The 23,137-nt window shown below is 42.7% G+C and overlaps 1 protein-coding gene across 1 annotated transcript; it reads left to right on the forward strand.

The window, feature by feature from the left end:
- The first annotated feature begins 5,075 nt into the window (after positions 1-5,075).
- On the forward strand, positions 5,076-7,185 carry LOC140560733 (ADP-ribosylation factor-like protein 4C). Its single transcript, XM_072685250.1, has one exon. The coding sequence runs from the start codon at positions 5,686-5,688 to the stop codon at positions 6,262-6,264; it is 579 nt and encodes a 192-aa protein (XP_072541351.1). The 5' UTR covers positions 5,076-5,685; the 3' UTR covers positions 6,265-7,185.
- Positions 7,186-23,137: the final 15,952 nt, after the last annotated feature.

Below are 23,137 nucleotides of genomic sequence, written 5' to 3' on the forward strand. Positions count from 1 at the left end.
AGCAAGGAGGACATCCTGGCTGTCCAAAAAAACAAGACTAAACATTCGTCTGTCCAAAGCACATTGTTCCAGATGTCCCAGTCTGGGCGTTCTCTGGCAACTGCAGTCTTACCCTGACCACTTTCAGTTGCTACTTCAAAGCATACCTGTTTCTGACGCAGACGTCCTATGCAATCCTAAATGCCATCAAAGTGGACAGCCTTTCCACAAGAGCAGAGGCTGTTACTGCAACACAGACGGGACACTCTGTGTTAACACCCTTGATTTAAGACAAAATGGTGGATGAGCAGCTGTCCACAAACTTTTGGACACGTGGTGCACCTCAGTGTACATCTGCAGTATGACATTGGCGTTCCAGCTGAAGTGCCAAACAACATTGACATTCAAGACTAGGCCATTTAAATGAGCATGACTGGTCCTCCAGCGGAAAGGTCGGGCGTGTGCATTGGGAATGTGAGTGTGAGTGAGTGTGTATGTGTATGTGTGTGTGTGTGTGTGTGTGTGTGTGTATTCAGCTCTTTGCGGAGACCTAATGTTTCCAGGATGATGGGAAATGAATTTACATGCATTCATATGAAAGTAAACACTTTCATATACATTTTCTCTTTAATTTACCGTGGTTAAAAGTTAGGGTTCAGGTAGTTGTGGGATGTGGAAACTCCCTGCAGAGACAGGAATTTCAGTGTGTGTGCGGTGGCTGGTACTCCCTGGCCTTCTTGGCCTTAAAGTGAAGCACATTCCTTCTCAGGAGAGTAAAGGTATGAACATATTTATCAGTCCGATGTAAAAAAAAAAACAACAGTCCTCTAGATGACTGCTATAGTGACAACTACTATACATACACTATAGAGTACTATAGCTACTCTATACAGCCACAGCTAGCTACATACTGGACTTGCTGGAAACGAAATATGAGTAAATGTTCGTTTGGGCTAAATTGTCCCCGGGTTATAAATTCACGTGAGAAATGCTAGTGTAGATACTGGATTATTTATTGCAACGAAATGATGCACCAAAATTAGTATGCTTTCTATATATATATATATGTAAATTTCCCTTTTTCCCCCAATTTGGTACTGCCAATTAATCCACCCCATCATAGCTCCCCCTAGCACTAGCAATGCTCCGAACACTAGAAGGACACAAGTCTCCTTTGATACATGTATAGCCAGACACCGCCTCTTTTCACCGAACTGCCACCGATGTGGCGTCGCCGAGCAGCTGACGCGCTCAGAGGACAGTGTCAGGGTCCCCGGCTCCACCGCACTAGCTAGCAGACACCTGTGCCGGCCAGCATCGCTTTAAGATTGATGAGGGGAGAGAGAGAGCGCCATCTACCCACCCGGAGAGAGCACGGACAGTTGTGCTCTATCAGACTCCGGCCGCTGATGGCAAAATGGCCTGGCTCCAGCTCCGAACTTGTGACCTCTGGGCAATTCTGGCAGCACATTAGAAAGCTGAGCCACTCAAAGCATGTTTTAATGAATGTTGTAAACATACAATATTTTACACTTTTGGCTCTGTGCCAAACCCAGACTTTACACTTTTCTGCTATTAAATAATAAAGATAAAACATGATCATCAAAAAAATTGTTTTTATAATCACTCAAACTTTCATGTCTGTCCAACCTTTTTTTTTAAACAATATATCCACCATTACCACAACAGACCTTTGATTTCTATGAGTATTTTTTTTAGGTAATGCTTGTTTAAATGACAGGGGAGCACATGTCAGCCAAGAGAGGAGTGGCATTTTGATTCTTCTGGAAACGTGAGTAATTTAATCATGTATTTCTCCTGATCATGGAGTAGATTTGTTCAGTATGATTATATTGATATTTTGCAAACAATAACCCTGAACACAATGCCTTTATTTACCTATATTTAAAGTGTGTTGTATATTTGCTGCTGATTAGTGTTTTGAAAATTGTCATTACACATCATTACCAAGACATAACTGGTTGTGATGGTAATGACACCTGGTAATCATTACAGTCTGAGGGGAGTGTGTGACGAGCAATTGGTGTGGGATATAAGCTTCTACATTAGCATCATAGCACCAGTACAAAACTTAAAAAAAAGATGTTCACTTCAGACATCAAACATGTTCTGGCTAATGGTCTGGATTTGAGCTAACATTTTTATTGTTCTCGTTTATGTTATAAAATCATTCTGGCTGCATTTTCTTGCTTCATTCAGGCGACTCATTTCTTTGTCTTATATAAACTTTCACAGAAAGACTCTCACAGCTTACCTTTAAAAAATGTTCCAGTTTCAAAATTAAAAAAACTGGAGCAAAGACGGCTCATCTGCCATCTCCAGTCAGAGTCTGCCATCTAGAGGACTAATAATAAAAGTGCATTGCTCTGTAGAGCAACAAGAACTAAAAAAAACAGAAGGAGAAGACCAATAAAACCACAACTACTCCACCTTCTGCTTCTACTATCACCACCACTCCCACTGCTGCCACTACTACTACTACTATCACCATCACTCCCACTGCTGCCACTACTACTACTATCACCACTATATCTACTACTACTACTATCACCACCACTCCCACTGCTGCCACTACTACTACTACTACTACTACTATCACCACTATATCTACTACTACTACTATCACCACCACTCCCACTGCTGCCACTACTACTACTACTATCACCACCACTCCCACTGCTGCCACTACTACTACTACTATCACCACCACTCCCACTGCTGCCACTACTGCTTCCACTATCACCACCACTCCCACTGCTGCCACTACTGCTTCTACTATCACCACCACTCCCACTGCTGCCACTACTGCTTCTACTATCACCACCACTCCCACTGCTGCCACTACTGCTTCCACTATCACCACCACTCCCACTGCTGCCACTACTGCTTCTACTGTCACCACCACTCCTACTGCTGCCACTACTGCTTCTACTGTCACCACCACTCCCACTGCTGCCACTACTGCTTCTACTATCACCACTATAGCTACTACTACTACTACTATCACCACCACTCCCACTGCTGCCACTACTGCTTCTACTGTCACCACTGTATCTACTACTACTACTACTATCACCACCACTCCCACTGCTGCCACTACTGCTTCTACTGTCACCACTGTATCTACTACTACTATCACCACCACTCCCACTACTGCTACAATTATCAGCACTACTACTAGACAACCACTACTACCACCACCACTATTACTATCACAACTACTACTATCACCAGTAATACTATTAAGTTACTACTACTAATATCCCTACTACTACCATCACCACTACTATTACTATATGGTTACTACTACTTCCATCACCACTACAACCAATACTACTAATTTTGCCACTACTACTAAGTTCCCTACTACTACAACCACCACCACTACTACTACAACTACTATCACAACTGCCACTACTACTACTAGGCTACCACTACCATCACTGCAATTACCAGTACAACTAGTAGTACCACTACTACTAGTATTACCACCATAACTACCCCCACCACAACCACTACTACTATTTCTACTACCACCACCACTACTACTCCTACTGTACTACTACTGCAGCAAAGTGGAGTAAACGTCCTATTAACACGCTTGCTGTCAGAAGTGGTGTTGCAGGAATGGAGCAGGACGTGCACAAACATTTGGGTATATAGTGTACGTGTGATTTGTGGCTTGAACAGGATCATAATGTTTGAGGAACTGCTGAGCTCATCTGAATTAGAACTAAATACTAAAGTGCTCAGCTCTAAAAGGATGGGACTCGCATGTCAAAAATAAAATGTGCTCTTTCAGCTTCATTGAGTCCCACTGAAATCCTGCTGGTCCCAGGAACTGGGAATGTATCCAAATCTCATTCAATTCCTCGTTCTTCTTGTATAGTATATAGTATGAAGAGCTCAAGTACTTGTAGGTACTCAGATGCTTCAGAAAGTTCATGTGTGTACGGGTGTGAAAGCCTGAATGCAGTAATACTGATTATTAGTGTTTGTACAGTATTTCCTAGTCGTGCCAGCAGGGGGCGCTGCCGGTCTGTACAATGGTGTTGCAGGTATCAAGCTTTAAAAAGTTAATTACTCAAAATAATTTAACTCTGTGTTAGTGTATTTTACTGCAGGTAACAGCAAACTATAGTATATCTATATATTTATCTATATATCGATTGATCATCTATTTGTCTAACTATCTATATATTGATTATATAGATCAAATATATTGATAGTTCGTCTATCGATCTATTTATCAAAGTATCTATCTATATGTTGATTGATCTGTCTATCTTACAAATGTATCTATCTATCTATCTATCTATCTGTCTGTCTATCTATCTGTCTATCTATCTGTCTGTCTAACTCTATATTGATTGATTTATCCATGTATATATCTATTGATTGATGTATCTATCTAACTATAACATTTTAATTTATCTATTTATCAATTGATCTACGTATATTTTAATGATAACATAATTACAGAAAGGATTCTGTAGTTATAAAGACTTTTCTAAGTAGCATTTTAGGTGTCTTATTGCCTACATACGGACCCCCATTCCTGTCAGGTAAAAGATTGACAAATAACTTGGCTACATTTTCCTTTTTATTTTTTAGTTATTAAACTTTTTATTTTCGAATTTCAATGTCAAATTTTATTTTATTTATTATTCCAAAATGTATTACACATTTTTAAAATAATAACTTAAAATCACCTAACGACGTATTTAAAATAACTCATTAATAATAATTAAATCAAATAATTAAAATTATTCAGCTAGACTGACCTTACATTACATATTAATCCACGCTTTGATTTGTTTTCCCGGGCAGTCTTTTAGAAAAGACCCGCCCCCTTCCACTACGAGCCAATCCCAGCGCAGGACTCGTGTTACTACTCTCCAATCGCCTGTAGTGTCGGGTTGCGAAATGTAAATACGGCTCCGCGTACGCTGCGATAGGCGGGCTGCTTGTGAGCGTAAACGTACAGCCAATCACAGCGCAGCGGGGGCGGGGTCTCTCGCACAACGGGTGGGAAAAGAAACCGGGTTGTTTTCCCACAGCGCTCGTGGGCGGAGCCTGGGCGCAGAAACGCAGCGCTCGCGACGTCCTCCTGAACACTCGCAAACAGCACTCGCAGATTTCCCCTCGCCGAGAGCAGCAGCAGCAGCAGCAGCCCCAGCCCCGCCAACCCTGCCCTTCACTGCGGTGACACAGCAGAGGGACGGCAGACCACCACTATGTGAGTTGGACGCGCGTGTGTGACGGTCTGAGACGAGAGACTCTCCGCTGGGTTTGGGCTGCGTGGATCGACGGTGAGGACGACGCGCCTGGAGCTTTCTGTTGAACCCGTCGGGCTGGAAAACGAGCCAGAGCTGGGTGGTGGTGGTGGTGGTGGTGGTGGGGGAGATGTGTCGCAATGGCATTTTAAGGTGGTCGTGTGGAGAATGCTAATGTGAGCCTTGGTTCCGGGTGGCCTTGCCTCACTGCGGCACTGGAACAGCACCATCAATTCCACACCCCTAGGAATAAGGACGTGTCCTGTAGACTGGTGCTTTCTACGGGTCAACAAGGCAACAACCCTCTGCCTTATTTATGACCGCCTCCAGGGTCCTGCTAAGCGGAGGGCTGCCGGCCTGCTGAATCGACCCAGCCTCGAGAAGAGAAAGCCAAATACTCCTTTGAAAAATGGGCAACAGCTTTTCCAACATCTCTGCCTTCCAGTCCCTCCACATCGTCATGCTCGGCCTGGACTCGGCCGGCAAGACCACGGTGCTGTACAGGCTCAAGTTCAACGAGTTCGTCAACACGGTGCCCACGATCGGCTTCAACACGGAGAAGATCAAGTTGAGCAACGGCGCCGCCAAGGGCATCAGCTGCCACTTCTGGGATGTGGGCGGCCAGGAGAAGCTGCGACCCCTCTGGAAGTCGTACAGCCGCTGCACGGACGGCATCATCTACGTGGTGGACTCCGTGGACGTGGACCGCCTGGAGGAGGCCAAGACGGAGCTGCACAAGGTGACCAAGTTCGCGGAGAACCAGGGCACGCCGCTGCTGGTCATCGCCAACAAACAGGACCTGCCCAGGTCCCTGCCGGTGGCCGACATCGAGAAGCAGCTGGCCCTCAGCGAGCTGACTCCGTCCACCTCGTACCACGTGCAGCCCGCCTGCGCCATCATCGGCGAGGGTCTGCACGAGGGCATGGACAAGTTGTATGAGATGATCGTGAAGCGGCGGAAGGCTCTCAAGCAGAAGAAGAAGCGATAGCCGAGGGTCACTTCGGGACGGGAGCCCTTCACCTCCGCCCTTCTTACCCCGCCGCCCTCTTCTTGATCATGCCTTTATTTGTGCTTGTAGCCCTTGGTCTCTTGGGTAGGCCATCGTTGGCCTTGCGACGTTGCACTGGCGACTGGTGACCTTGTTGACGTTGGGGGGGGTGCTTACTCTACTCTTCTCCGCTCTGTGTTGATGGCTTGAGCGGAGAACGCATGGCTTGAGCCACAACCGACCCAAAAACCAACTCAAACTGAACACTGATGACTTGACTTGACGTGACGAAGGGCTGGTCCCTTTTCTGCTGCTGTCAGTCCCCCTCTATAAACAAGTAGCCTCGTTGTCACACTGAAGGACTGAAGGAGTTCTCTAAGCACTGTGAAAAAACTACAACGCTGCAGTTTTGGTTCATGGGATGCTTGATTTTCTTTTTCGTTTTTACAGTCCGGTCAAGGCGTGTATACTGTGTGCATCACAAAAAAAAAACAAATCCTCCATGAACAGCTGACCAGTTGACTTCTAATGTGAGTGTGATGTGGGAGCGCGAGTGTGAATGTTGTGAGAGGCTGGTGGCTTGTGGATGTTGCAGTTCAGGCCTGCATAAGAGATAAGAGATAGTGTTGGATACGTTAAAAAAAAAAAAACAAGGAAAAGAAAGGTCTCATCCAAGCGCATGGACTTTGGTGGTGTACACGTCCTATGAAGCTTACGAAGACTTCCGAAGCTTAAAAGAAGATCGGATGTGGTGGGCGACGTCCTCCCCCACCCCCATCCGTACGCTTGCAACGTGGTCCACCACTTAGCACTTTTTTCTTACCAAAACAGTAGAGTTCAACACTGTATTGCAAAAATCAGATTATTGTATTACGCAAAGGTGAATCCTGAAGTATTTTTCAATTAAAATGTCAACAGAAACTGCCTGGTATCTGCGTATCTTCATATCTGCACTTCTTCAGCGTTGTTCTGCTGTGCTGACTAATATGGGCTAAGACGACACCAAGCTTTTCAGTACTGAGGAAGGTGGAGGGTCGGTTAAGGGGTTCGGTCGGCCGGTCGGCCGGTTGGTCGCTCGTCATCATTTCCAACCCCACAACACAGGCTGATTTTGGTTTGCCCTGTTTTTTTAAGACCGAAACATGCAAATTAGCTCTGCTCTAATTGGCTGCCTTGTATTTCTCCTCTCTCAGAAAGCAGACCAGGCCCGAAACGCTCCTCAGCATAACCTTAGCACGAACGGGTCGGCTACCCATTGTACACTCAATGGGTGCAATGGGTGCACCTGCCTGTATGTTCTGTATAGCTGTTGGTTTTTGTGACATCACAAAACCCCCAAAACCCTGAGACTGCAGTTTCCCATGCTATGGGCTCTTTAATGTCTGTTGACCACTCTCTAGAGGAGGTGGGGGTTGTTGAGGGACAGGCAAAGCTGAGACCAAAAGATCCATTCTGATGGGGGGGGTGGGAGGTCAACAAAACAAGGCATTTCCACTATTTTTAGCCGTGCATATGGGTGTTATTTCAGTGTCACGAGATGACGCGGTGCCATGGACACAAGCTTGTGACCATCACCGTAACCAGTTATACATCAGGTCAGCTGACTTTGGCCTGTATCAGCCTTTTAGGAAGTGAATTGAAAGGGTGTAAACAGTCCTTCAGAGAGAGTCTGGAGAGAAACTGCGGGGGTTGCCATGACAACAGCACAAATATAGCCCTTTTATTTACTATCTGAAACCACCAGTAACCTACATGAGTCTTCAGAGCTTCATATGTAATGTTGCTGCTGGTGGTGGTGGACTAGTGGTAAAACCATAGTCCCATCTCTTCAGGGACTATTTTGCTGCAAAACGCGCTACATGTATCCCTCCGCCATGAATGCTGTTTAATTTGTTTGATTTTTTTTAGGCTGAAACCTTCAGACAAGACTGCCATACGGAGATGTCTCAGGATTCAGACCTTGTATTCATAGTAATTTTATATCATAGCTTTATTTTATTTTTTTTGTGAGGTGGCTTTTAGAGATGTTAAATGCTTCAGACGTCTGGTTCTGTTCGCTACTACTGGGAACAACGCTCACTCGAATATCTTATGAATGATACTTTTTTTTTTTAAACCATAAATTATTATTAATCCATTTGTTTACATCTTAAGAAATGTGTTGGACCAATTTTTTTAATTGATGAAGTTCCCCTTTAAATGACTTATGTCTTAATGCTAGCTGACTAGCCAGATAAGCACTTTCTCTATGTTCTAGTCCCAAACCCTTCTTTCAAAGCTATCCTAAAAGAACGTCTCCGGCATCAGGCAGCGTATTCATAGCCATTTTGTGTAATAGCTTTCTAGGGAGGGAGCTATTGGAGACATTGAAGTCTACAGACATCTGGTTCCATTCACCACCACTGTGAGCAATGCTGCATAGGATGTTTTTCCTACAAATGGCACTTCTTCTTCTTTCCTTTTCTTCAATTCACATTAAATCCCTCCGTCAGTTTGTTTACATCTTTGTAAGCGTGTTATGCAGAATATTTGGAGAATCAGTATAGTTCCCCTTTAAATCACTGAATTATCTGAATGCTGAGGTGCCAGAGGTGCACTATCCAGCATCAGGCAGCGTATTCAAGCCAATTTTGTGTGATAGCTTTCTGTGAGGGAAGCCTTAACAGACATCTGAAGTCTGTAGACGTCTGGTTCTATTCACCACCACTGTGAACGATACCGCATAGGATTTTTTTCTTACAAATTACAGCCTTTTTTTGTTTTTTTTAATATCAGATCACTCCAAATCAATCTGCTTAGTCTTTGTGAACATGCTATGCATACTGTAGGCATATTTGGAGAATCCGCGTAGTTCCCCTTTAAGTCACTGAGTTGCCAGATGTGCAGTTTTTGTATGTTCTAGGCGTAAACCTTCTCTTAAAATGATGTCTCCAGCATCAGGCAGCGTATTCATAGCCATTTTGGGTAACCGCTTTCTGGGGGGAGCTTTGAGAGGAGTTACAGCCTATAGACGTCTGGATCCGTTCACCACCACTGTAAACAGTTCAGTCAGTTTCTCCAAAAAAGGGCATTTCACACAAATCCCGACACATTGTCTTTACATTAATGGTTGAACTATGCAGATATTGTGAAGAATCAGCGGAGCCCTCCTGCCTCTGAACACTGCCCATGCTTTCTGACATGTAGGCCTTTAGTCTGTCTAGTCTGTAATCTAAAGATCACCAGCCGGGCCACATTCTTCAGCTGCAGGTGTGTCCCGAGCTAAACTACAGCCAGCAGTGTGTACTGTGTAGCTGTTCCGGAGACCCAGGCCCGCTGTTTCCTAAGAGTGGGCCTTTAGAAACGTGCAGCTGCACTTATCCCCTCCATTTCTGTGGATTTCTTTACTGCGTTGCTGCTGTGGTGTGGTGAGGAGGTGTTCTTTTAAAAACAGCCCACCAGTTACAGCTGGTTTTAGCAGCAGGTTTCAACATGCAGCTACCACCACCACCACCACCACCACCCAGCACAAACACACACTCGCATAAATCATTACCTTCCCTACCCCGAAGCACCGCCCTCCACCATAAGCTCAAAAGAAAAATAGCTCGGTGAGTTAAAATGTTCAAATGCTTTGACCCCAGTGTGCCTTCACATGCTTTAATGAGCGACTGCCCCATAAGGTTCACTCCTGTGGAGATCCTTGACTGAAATGTTTGTTAGGCTAACAAAGGTGCATTTCACCTCCACCCCCACTAATTCTTCAGGTTTCTTCTTAGGGGGGGTTGGGGGTTGTATGTTGGGGGTTGGGGAGTACCTGACTCTTCTAAGACCTTCAGTTATACCAGCATGGTCATCCCCATAGCCAGGAGTACCTGGGAAATATAATGGGCTTGTAATCATTTGCTGAGCCTAATGCCATCTCAATTAGCCCAGCAGCGAAGGAACGACTTTCCGCGGTCACAAACTGTGGCAAAACATCTGTTAATGAGGGGAGGATTATGTTTTAATGAGCGAGGGGATAATTGGGGGACTGGCGTTTGCCATCTTAATTTGATAGCGCAGAGGAAGAAGATGATGATGATGCAGGGAGGCTGACGGGCGTGAGGAGCAGTTGTAAGACGGGGGGGGTTGGAGAGGGGAGGATGGGGGCTTTCTCGGCATTAAACTTTCATGAAGATCGATTGCTAAACTTGGCCGTCCCAGAGTCATCTGAAAGTACCTCAGTGCCTCTGGGAGATGACTCACTGGAGGGGTGCTGGGTGGAGGAGGGCTGCTCTGGAGAAGGTGATGATTTGCTGTATGTGGCTCGAGTCTCTCACATGTGCTAATCAGCTTTCACTCCTTTAGGTACCTTAAAGGTACCATAGAATGCATTTAGAAATATTTTTAAATGGTATTTGATGCATAAATAGTCCGTATGCGACTTCGGTTGGGGCTAAAAATGCTCAAACGGTGTAAAAAAAGCCTATTTACCACCCTGTTATTTTGCCTCCAATTAAAACAGGCTGATTTACCTTTGATGGAGGGATTAGGGAATAACCCCCCCCCCCCCCTGCTTTTATTGGCTTATTAAGCCAGTTAGCTTTTAGCCTTGCTCATATTCGCTTGCTTGGTCCCCCTGAGTCATTGTTTTACACTGTTGGATTGAACCAGGCAGGCAGGTCGTTCAGTCGTGAGGCCTAAATTAAGGAAAACGTGCTGTAGGCTAGTGATTGTATGTAGCCAGTTAGCCTTTAGCAAAGCAGATACAAGTGGAGCTGGGGACCGGTGCTTTCCTCTGAGCATGTCAGCTGCCTGATGATGCCATACCGGTGGCGGTTCCAAAAGAGGCGCTGGCTGGCTGTGCATAGGTTTAGTCATAACCTTACTAATGTCTGAAGCATTGCTATTGCTAGGGGAAACTATGATGGGGTGGGTTAATTGACAGTAGCAAATTAAAAGAAAAAGGCTTAAGGTTAATTTGATGAATAAATGAAACAATTAAGCTGTAAACCTTTAGGTTTTGTGTGAAATGCCAGTCGATTCTTTCAGTTTTCAGGCCTAAATGAAGGAAAATGTGTGCTGTTAGCAGGAGATTGTAACCAGTTAGCTTTTAGCCTTGCCCCTCACTCGCTTCCCTCGCTTCCATTAGAAAGTGTGAGTTGAGCTCCAGTTTGGTTCAGCTGGTTGTTTTTGAGGGAGCGGATGATGTAGGAAAGAGATGGTAAAAGCTAGTCTCATCTAGCGTTAGCTTTTAGCCTGACACTAATGCCTGTTTGCTTCAGTGGCTTTCGCTTCGTACCGAGTTTGAGCTTCCATTCTGCGGACACTGACACAGGAAAAGGCCAAAAGTCATGGCCACAAGGCCTAGTTAGTCCCCATACCAACCCCTGTTGCCATGACTAGCAGAGCCTAAAGGTGATGGTCTGCTTTCCAGTATCAACACCCTTTTCTCCTGAAGGTGCCGTCACATTTTTACCGTTTCGCCAGCTTTGACTTGACTAGTACTTTCATTAGTTGGTAGGGTGTATGTAAATGTTGGGGTTTGTGAATATAACAAGTCAAGGAGGAACAGCTGTGTTTGAGGTTCACGGTTTGTCACTTCCATGTACTGAACTCTTATTATTCAACTATACCAAGATAAATAATCTACTAGGGCATCTTTAATCTCAGATCTTTTTAAAGTTATCGTGAGCCTTCAGGGTTACAGTAAGAAATACAGACTTCCATTGTTGCAAGATCCCCATCCAACCCCTCCAACCAACAGCTGGGTAACATACCGCTTCCTTTTGGCCTTCAACAAGCCTTCAAACAAAAAAAATAAATAAAAAGTCCAGCTGTTGGAAAATTTGTTGACATCTTTTCAGCTGGGTTGTCTCTCGGGAGTTGAATAAGCTCCCATTGTTGCGTGGGTCTTTCAGATAAATAGGCCAGTGTGTAGCTGTGGCTGCACACTTCTATGTGGTGTGAATGAGCACGCCTGACAAATCCCATCTTATCAATTTTTAAGAAGGGAATTCCACTGACATTTCAAAAGTCTTGCATAATTCAGTCGTATAGATGTAAACAGAGTCAGTCAGGGTGGTTTGATGATTAACTTACCAACTCTTTCTCGATTTCTTTACAGTAGTGGTGATGGGAAGCAGGGGTGACAGTGTTGTCTAAAAAAGGGAGAAAAGCTGCCTTGCCATCAGCAGCCGGAGTCTGAGAGAGCACAACTGGCCGTGCTTTCTCCGGATGGGTAGATGGCGCTCCGTCCCCTCATCACTCTAAATGCCACGTTGGCTGCCACATGTGTCTAATAGCAGGTGTGGTGGAGGTGGGGACCCAGTGCTTACCAACCCATGCCGCCGGCTGTCCGGCAATGCCACAGCATTGCTATTGCTAGGGGAAGCTATGAAGGGGTGGGTTAACTGTCAGTACCAAATTGGAAGAAAAGGGGTTAAATTTGATGAAGAAATAATACAAATCTCTGCATTATTAAACAGTTAAGCTGTCAAAAGATTGTGGCCAGTTAGCTTTTAGCCTTGCCCCCCCCACTCACTTCCCTTGCTTCCATCAGAAGGGACAGCAGATATTTTTCCTGTTGATGTGAGTTTATTTCAGCTAAGGTAGTCCAGTTTGTCAGCTAGCGTTAGCTTTTAGCCTGACACTAATCCCTGTTTGCTTCCACTGCTTTTACTTCATACCGATTATGATTTCTTCATTAAAAAGGTAAGCCGTGAACTTTGGAAGTAAGCCTGAGTGGCTTTCTGTGAAATGCTTTTTAAAGAAATTGAGTCAGACTCGCTTACAGTGGTGGCAATACACTGTCAGATGTCTGAGTCATTGCATTACGAGGCATGCACTTCATTTGGATTTTGGGCCTAAGAGAAGGAAACGGCCAGAACTTTTGGCTGTGTTTCACTTCACTGCATAGGACCCTATAGGCTGCTGTAGATGACCTACAGATGTTCAGATTGACAAACTCTCTGAAGAACTCTGACAGTGTTTGGGGCTAGGGTTAGTACTAGAACCTGTTTTTTGGTTCAGGAGCTGAGTGAGAGTTAGTTTTAGGTTTAGGTTTGAGGTTAGGGAAAAATAAGTGCATGTAATTAGGGCTGGGTGATATGGTTAAATACTATATCACGATATTTAAAGATATTTTTTTTTATGATACACAATATTTATCATGATATTTATCACCATCAGTAGCGAGATCAGTAGGAGATACTCTCCCGTACTGAATACAATGATTATACAGATGATCTGCTGCGCTTCATCTAATTACACCAGTCTATTTACACTGACTGTAAGGAAACCTGCAGCTGATCAGTGTTTTTAAGTACTGATAATATCTGTTGTGGTTAAATGTATCACAGTATAATAAAATATCATATTGCACAGCTCTGATGTAATAGAAGGTTCTTTAAAGGCAAGTAAAGTAAGGATCTACAAAGCATCCTAAGTGTCCAATCCGAATAAAGATGGCAACTTCTCCACTACATCTGTGATTCTACTTGAAAACACTGCTCAAACCCAGAACACAGCAAGACCGGAGGGACAGAGAGGAAAGTGGGAGAGTGGAAAAGAGTGAAGGTTTAACAAAAAAACGTTTTTCATCCGTTGGTGGGGATGTTGGAATTTGTGGGCTAATTCAGTCGCTTACATACTGCAATAATTTAATAATTTAAAGTAATACGTATTTCATATGACCTGTCTTTCTTTATTTATCCTATTGAAAGCAGTTTGTCATATATATATATATATATATATATATATATATATATACACATGGACAAAATTGTTGGTACCCCTCGGTTAGTGAAAGAAAAACCCACAATGGTCACAGAAATAACTTGAATCTGACAAAAGTAATAATAAATAAAAATTCTATGAAAATAAACAAAAAAAGATCCGACATTGATTTTGAACCATGCTTCAACAGAATTAATAAAAAAAATAAACTCATGAAACAGGCCTGTACAAAAATGATGGTACCCTTAACTTAATATTTTGAGGCAATCACTGCAATCAAACGATTCCTGTAACTGTCAATGAGACTTCTGCACCTTTCCGCAGGTATTTTGGCCCACTCCTCATGAGCAAACTGCCCCAGTTGGGCATATAGCCTTTACCAGAGGGCATATAATATATATATATATATATATATATATATATATATATATATATATATAGAGAGAGAGAGAGAGAGAGAGAATGGCTAAATTCATCAACATTTTCATCTAAAACTCAGTAGACAAGTGTAGGTTCACTGGTGGGTCTGTTTAGTTGATAAAATGGCTATATTTGTGTTGTAGTCATGGCAACCCCTAGCTCCGTTCACCACCACTGTAGAGGAATCAGTCATTTTCTCAACCATGAACCACTTCACACCAAACCACTTTAAATGACTGTGTTTACATCTTGGTAAATAAATCAGTTATGTTGAAACGTTGAGAAATTAGTGGAATTTCCCATCGGGCTCCTGCCAGGATGCTATCTAGCTAGCTAAGTTAATCACTTCTACACCTTCGATAGCAGTCAGATTCATTCTCATTCAGAGTTCGGCGAGTTAATGAAGTGTTGTGAAGTGTTGTCAGCATGCCCAAATGATGGTACTCTGCCTGCTAGACACCTAATGCAATTTATGGACATACTGATAGTGAAGAATAGCTTCTGCATTCATGGATCTCAATGCAACAACCCTCATTTGTGGCAGCATCTCAAAGAAAACTGTCTCTTCAAGAGCAAACTGGCCAGTGTGTTGAACAGCTGCGATCAGGCAATGTGGCGTCCATTGACGTTCTAAAAGAAAGAGGCCTCCAGATGCCAAAAGAAGTAATATGCTCTCGGTCTTGCTCTCATTACACCAGGTTGTGGGTTTTCCTTTTATACTGACTTGGATTTCAGGTGATCACCAAATGTTAACCACTTCTGGTCTGTAAAAAACAAGATCATGACGTACAGCTTTGGTTCACATTGAGTCCCATTGGTTTCAGCTGAGAGCGGCGGTTCATTTTTAGGCTGCTTCTCAGCAGCTATCCTGTTTATCTCGGCCCGTCCTTGTCAGCGAGCTTCCCAATTTCAGCTGCCGTTCCTCCTTCCTGAGACGCTTTGCCCTTGTTTGTGAAAGCGGTCATAATTTTGGACCGCGCCTGTCTTGGCAAATTAAAAACCCAGATGCTGAGGCTGCAATTTGAGGCTACGACTGTTCATCCACTTTAGACAGTGCCAGTGGAGTTGAGTCTCATTGAGGAAATGTGACTGTAATTTCATTTCTCCAAAAGTCTCCAAACTCCCCATCTGTCCCAACCCCGACCTCTCACTTTCTTTGTCGTGCAATGACCAGATTAGCCTCAGTGTTTTACAACACAGCCAGCCGAGCTTAATATCTGTTTGTCCTCACCATGATGAAGGGTTTTAGACGCTACGTAAGCACAGGAGCCTAAGCGGTGGAACATGGGCACCCCTACAATTAGCAGGGAAGGCCTACATAAGCTTTTTGCTCTCCAAACGTTTTATTTTGCCAACAATTTTAGTTTAACAAAAGTATGTTTGTCGTTTTATCACCCTAAAACCGAACTCCCACTGATGGAATTCCATTTTTACCTCATTTTTATTTTATCTCAGTTTCTAAAACTAAAACTGGTTTGTTAAACCATAAAATAATGACTTTTATCTATACATTTTGGCTTTTGTTTTGGCATTTTGACTTAGTCAAAATAGTTTAGTTTCTTGTGATTCTAAAATATTTCTTTACTTTTTAACATTTTAATTTTAATTGCAATTGAATAACAGTCACAGACCAGTTTTAAAATAATAGATGTTTAAAGACTCATGTTTAGGGCTCACTCATATAAAAAAAGCAATAAAAAATATAATAATAATAATAATAATAATATAAATAAATAAATAACAGAAAATACAATATAGCAACAGTAATCTGTGGAGGTATACACCCTTATAAAAAAGTAAATAAAAATATATAATATCTGTGAATAGATAAAACAACTTAAACTACATTTTTAATACAATTCCAGACATGAGCCCATATTTGCCAGTATCTTTTGGATTTCTGATGTCGATCAAAAGTTAGTTTCTCAAGGAGAAGTAAGGAGGCAGTTGAGAAGACCAAAGAAGGAAAACCTCTTTGCTGTACAATAGACCAACAGAGAAAACCCCTGCCCTAACTGATAGTCAAATGCATCTGCAAGCTTACCATTCAACAGGTTTAGTACTGGGCGCAGTGTGAACTGCATGTTAGAATGTACTTCCTTCCTAAAGTAATACATTTTGTTACAGACCCAGAAAGAAGGAATAAAGCTGGCTTTGTGTGCCTGACATTTAAAACAGAGGTCAGATTTATCTGGAAATATCTTATGTAAATGCACTGGTGGTAGATAATCTTATGTTTATTCTTAGAATCTAAGTTCCTGTACACTGATTGAAGTACACTTAGGACATAAGTTTAAACTAATAGAAGTCAATACGTTTTGAAAATTTGTAATTTTTTCAAACTTTTTGTTTTTTATTTTTCTGTCCATTTGACTTTTGTTAAAAATCACTACTGGTTCTCATGATTTAGAGTTAGTTTGTGAAAAGTTACTTATTAATTCTGACTTTTCTCTCAAGATTTACCTAATTTATTGAATTTCCTTTGTCTAAATAACTTTTTTTAGGTCAAAATAGGGACTTGTTTTTGACCTAATATGTCAAATAATGTCTCACTGTCTTGATTGTTTTACTTGTTTTGTCTAAATAATTATTTAATTGTTATTAAATCTTTTTTTTCACAAGAATTTCATTTAATTTCACAATAATAAGAAATAATAACAAGAAATAACTTATTTCCTCATGAAAATGATAGTTTGTTTGTTTGTTTTTTTTGCCAGAATAATTACTTATTTTCACAAAGTTGTCCCTTGTTTTGTCAAAATAATGCATTTGTTTTGAGTTTGACTGATTTTGTCTATATAATATTTGAATAAACAAAGATATCAAGATCAGGCAGTCAAGACCACAATCATAAGTCTATGATTGTGGTCTTGACTGCCTGATCTTGATTTCTTTGTTTATTCAAATAAGACATTTTCTCAGGTTAGAAGGAACGTTGAGTTTCAGGACAACTGAAGGAATCTCTTGGCACAGAATGCTAGCATCGCATCACATGCTAAGATTGCTAGCCCAGCATGGCCTACAGAGTGTACGTTTAAAAACTGAATGACTTCAGAATATGCCCATTTTTCTTTAACCATGTGTTTCCATCATTTTGGCCACTGTATGTTGCTGTTTTTAAGGCCTGACCATGGGGAATCATTTCCAGCAGGATGTTTTTAACACTGACACGCTCCCTTTGTCTCATATTATTAACCTTGCGGAGGTTGTTCCGCTGACAAAGACGGGCTGGTCTGCGAAAACAAATGCGTGGATATTCCGAGGGGAGAGCGTCCTGCAACAAAACATCTATTATCTTTTAGCTGTGTGGTCCTGTAAGCTGCAACTGTTGTGTCTCCGGAGGGACAAAACATAGGATTCCCTTATTGTTCCCCACACAAGGTCAATGTGTGCTTGTATCATTTCAATACAGTTGGGCTCCACAACTGGAACTGTTGCTTTATTAAGGGACGTGTACAACCTCCCCCTATGCTGGCCTCCCCCACACTCTTCCAGCGTCCTCCTCTCTCACTTTCTTTGTTGTGTAATTAGCAGCTTCGAGTCAGCGTTTCACAACACGGCTAATTGAGCTTAATATCTGTTTGGCCTCGCCATGATAAGGGGGTTTACACTGTAAGCATAGTGTAGAAGACATGGCTTCTTGGGAAAGAGCGTAAAGCATTGAAGTCATGGAAGGTGGTTTGGTGTAAAATAGTTAGTTGTAGAGACACTTCCAGACTTACTAACCTAGCACCACCCCAGCATACACACGCCTCATTTGATTTTTATATGGACTATTTTTGCTAATGGTAAAATATTAGTAGACCAGAAAGGTAAATCAGATTTTGTAATTCAGACATTTTTTGAAGGAACATCTAAACAAATCTCATGCATTTCGATAACAAGTCCTGTGGATTTGTGGACAATGAGCAAAGGTTATGCTTGGAGGTTGCGGAGTCATGGAAAGAACACCTCTCCAACTGTTAAGCTTGTGTTGCAGCCAGTGGCATGGCAAACATTTCACTGGTAGAGGAAGGAGTGGATTCTGGAAGCAAACAAACACCACACTCTGTAAATATATATATATATATATATATATATATATATATATATATGTATATATGTATATAAAGTGGATGAGCTTCTAGAAAATCATGAAAATTATCATAAACACACCTCAAAATCTACAATGTACTTCCTCAAGAGGCACAAGCTGAAGGTTTTACCATGGCCCCTGTAGTCCCCTGACCTAAACATCATCCAAATCTGTGGATACACCTCAAAAGAGCAGTGCAGCAAGACTGCTGCTAAGAATCTCACAGCATTTGAAGCCCATTGCAGGAAAAGGGGTTAACCCCCCCCCCGCCCCAAACAAGATCTGAAAGACTCTTAGTTGCTGCAAAAGTGTTTGCAAGCTGCGACACTCGCCAAAGGGGGAGTTAATAAGTACTAACCACGCAGAGTGCCCAAACGTTTGCTTTTGGGGCCTTTCAATTTTTACTTAGACACTGTAAATATGCAAATCAAAACATTACCTTTAAAATATATCAAAGAATCAAAGAAATTTTGGAAATGAGATCATCTTTTACTCGCTTAGCTATTCACAATAACTTTATTTATTTTCGTTTTTTACAGAAGATTGTACCCAAACTTTTGCATGCCACTGTAAAAGTGGTTGCATGTAAATGGGCTGTTTTTGTAACCCTTTTTTCGGCTTGATATTTTAGATATATATCGTTATCGGAACATAAAAAGGATGTTGTATCAGAATTTTTGCCGTTTTAATTTTTTTGCCATAATTTTCATCTGGTTGTTGTTCTTTATATCGTTACAAACTTTCATAATGAACCAATAGAAAGGACTTGGAATTAAATCTTTCTACATTGACTTCCGTTGAAAGTTAAGATGTTTTTTTGCTTCTCCTGTAAAGTTGCCATTTTGGAGACAAATGGACTAAATGGACGGTACCGTTGAGTACCACTTCCGACTGTTAGTTTTTTGGCTTTCATGCATGAGGTCTGAATATCTTTCAGATTAGCATTCCTCGTTAAGTATTAAGTATTAAACTGCGGCCTATTTCTACTGGCCCAGTGCGTGTGACTATTTGCCACTGTGTCTATTCAGCTGTGTTAAAAAAGGCTCTTGTTGTTTTTGGAGGTCTTTCAAGTATATAGGTCAGTGTGTGAGTGTCTTCGCAATGAAACATGGGCCGTTAGCTTCATCTGCCCTTCGTCTTTGTATTTCATTTTCAAACCAGACAGCGGATCCTTGTATAATTCGGAGGCAGACGACACAATAACACAACGTCTAACTGCGTAACTTGTATACAGGTCTTTTTTTTTTTTTTTGCACGTGCACATGATGAAGGAGTAGCGTGTAACGCTAACACTGTTTTGGCTAATCTCTGGGTTAGCGTGTAAACAGGGACGGAGGTACTTGGAGCAGTCAAGCAGGCCATCACTTAAGCTCTCTATTCATGGTGTGTGGGGGGGGGGGGGGTGTAAGCTTGCCTGTCAATCAAACGCTTGCCTCTGGCCAATGGGCTAGGTCTGCCAATTCAGATGTGTTGATTGTGTGTGAGAGTGCGGTGGTTGGGGGCAGAGAGCGAGAGATGGAGAGAAAGAGGGAGAGAGAGGGTGGAGGCCGAACGGGGTGGGCTCAAGTGTGCATGTGTTTACATTTCCCTGGAGAGGGGGGATGGGTGACTCCAGCTAGAGAGCGGAGGATGGGGGAGGCATGGTGAGACAGTGTGTGTCTGTGTGTGTGTGTGTGTGTGTAGTTGTGTGACTACACTAAGGTTCCTTTGGGGAATAGGACATAGGGAAGCGGAATCTTGAGTAAACCGGTTTCACGTCAATCCCCCATGTCTGAGTCTCACACACCTAATGGAGATGAGTTACACACCCCCCGTACTCCCATCAGATCTGGCCATCAGTATTCACCGCCCCTCGCTAGGCCCCGACAAGTGCTAATGGCTTTTTGAGAGAGCGAGAGACTGAAGTTTCACCAGATGACGACTGGAATATGCGCTTTCTTCACACGCTTAGTTTCACTTAAGCAAAAGGCTCGGTGTGCGCGCGCGCGTGTGTGTGTGTGTGTGTGTGTGTGTGTGTGTGTGAAACCAGTCGTAATGATAATGAGTTAATGGTAAACCTCAGTAGTTGGCTGAAGTGTTGGCAGCATGACTTTGTCTTGTAAGGAGTGAGGGAGAAACACATTATATAATATATACGAAATGGACAAAAGTATTGGGACACACCTCCTAATCATCCAGTTTCATTCAATCCCATTGCCACAGGTGTATAAAATCAAGCCCCTAGCCATGCAGTCTGCCTTTCCACACATTAGTGAAAGAACGGGAGGTTCTGAAGAGCTCACTGAACTCCAGCGTGGTTCTGTATGTAATAGGAGCCACCGCTGCACCAAAAACCGAAGTCAGCTGGTGAAATTTCCTCCCTCCTAGATCTTCTACCATCAGCTGTGAGTGGTATTATTATTGAACATGGAAGTGTTTAGGATGAACAGCTCACAGAGATCAGCTCAGCCACTGAGTGTCTGTCAGACCACGTAAAGTTACAGAACGGGGTCAGGGCCGAGTGCTGAGCTCCTCAGAGCTTATAGTGCAGAAACGTCTCCAACCCTCTGCTGACTCAATAACTGCAGAGCTCCAGACCTGCTGCCGTTAGAGCTGAAAAGGGGGACCAGCTCCATATTAATGTCTATGGATTTAAAATGGGATGTCATAAAAGCTCCTGGAGGTGGAATGTGTATGTGTCCCAATACTTTTGTCAATATAACGCACACTATAGTGGAAAAGAGTATTGCATTTACTGACTTGAAGTCTCAGAGCAAATGGAAACAATGTCTCAGGCCCAAGCAGCAATATTCGTAGCCATGTTGTGTAACAGCCTTCTTCAGATATGAGATTATATGAATATTTTGTCATACAACACTCTGGCATGCTGACTTAGTGTACTTACTCAGAACAGGAATGTGTGTTGAATAATTGACCAGAGTTGACCACAGCGTGCTAGGCTTTTAACAATGCTAATGTTACCGATAATAAAGGTAACAAAGTAAAGGTGAGGTCAGGGTCAGCTGAACTACTTCCTTAACTGAACCAAATCTTCTTTCCTTTGAAAGAACCTGAACTAAAACTAAGTAGCCTGTGGCTATTTGTATTATTGCTACATGTAGCTAGGTAGGTCTGCTAGGTGCTAAACCTTTTAGCAGAATAATTAGCTGAAAAAAACCCCAGCATGGCTACCTCAAACTGGTTAAGATGGTTGGCCAGTTTAGCCATTGCCCAGTCCAGGTTTTCATTTGAGTTGGATGGTTTAGCTTTTCTGATGGACCAGCATGACCAGGCTTGACCAAAATCAAAGGCAGCTTGACTAGCATAGTGTACGCTGCCTTTGATTTCGGTCAAGCTTGGTCATGCTGGTCGACCAGTTTGGCCATGCTGGTATTGGTGGTCAATCAGCATGGTCAAGCTTGGTCATACCGGATGTCAAGCTTGAACAAGTTAACCATGCTAGTAAACCAGCTAAACTCAAATGAAAACATACCTAGTGGCAGTGGTGGCTCAGCGGTTAGAGCGCCGGGATATTGATAACAGGGTTGTGGGTTCGATTCCCGGGCTCGGCAAGCTGCCACTGTTGGGCCCTTGAGCAAGGCCCTTTACCCTCTCTGCTCCCCGGGCGCTGGAGTTGGCTGCCCACCGCTCTGTGTGTGTGTGTGTGTGTGTGTACTCCCTGCCCCTAACACAAGTGTGTGTGTGTGTGAGTGTGTGTTCACTACCAGATGGGTTAAATGCGGAGGACACATTTCGCTGTACACAGTGACAAATACGTGCACCTTTACCTTTACCCTATACTGGGCAATGGCTAAGATGGTCAACCAGCTTTGTTTTTTTTTGTTTTTTTTCTTAAAGCTAATTAATCTGCTAAAAGGTTTAGCACCTAGCAGACCTACCTAGCTACATATGTACAGCAAACCTAGCAATAATACAAATAGCCACAGGCTACTTCATTTTTTTACTGTATAGGCAACAGAGTAGCGTCATTAGCTAGCTGATGATAGGAAGGAAGGCCTCCCTAGTACTAGTACTAGGGAGTAGTACTAGTTACTCTCCCATCCCATATATACCGCACCATCAGTTAAATTTTGATTGAATCAGTTCTTTGACTGGCTTGAATCCACAAACTCCTTTCATTTTATTAATATGGGAATGTACAGATAATATACGATATAATATATATATATATATATCTACAGGCTGTAGTTGTTTGGAGCAGAAGTAATTTAGCACTGCTAAAGCTTTACCAGAAAGAACCGATACACTGTCCAGCATGCATCACACAAATATCCATGCTCCTGACCAGTACAGGGTATGTTTTCGTTGGACTTTTCAATAAATTTTATAACATTTTTCCATTATTTCCCAATTTGGTACTCCCAATTAGCCCACCCAAGCTCAGCTCCCCCTAGAAGTGCTACCGACACGAAGAGCGCCAACTACGCACCTATAGAGACAGCATGGCCAATTCTGCTGACCAATGACCAATAGGAGGCATGTTTACACCTTTAATTGTGGCTGGAGTGCCTCTTTAACAGTCTAGTGAAAGTTGATTATTGAAAGTGGTTGGGATTAGGATTAGGATTAAGGGTTAAACAGAGTCTCAGGATTAGCATTAGTGGACAGTTCAGTCAGATTTAACAGATATTTAGGTGAACGGAAATTAGAGACGCAGGGAATCTCTACAACGGACCATCA

Source organism: Salminus brasiliensis, chromosome 8 (assembly GCF_030463535.1).
Source record: "Salminus brasiliensis chromosome 8, fSalBra1.hap2, whole genome shotgun sequence".
NCBI classification, from domain to species: domain Eukaryota; kingdom Metazoa; phylum Chordata; class Actinopteri; order Characiformes; family Bryconidae; genus Salminus; species Salminus brasiliensis.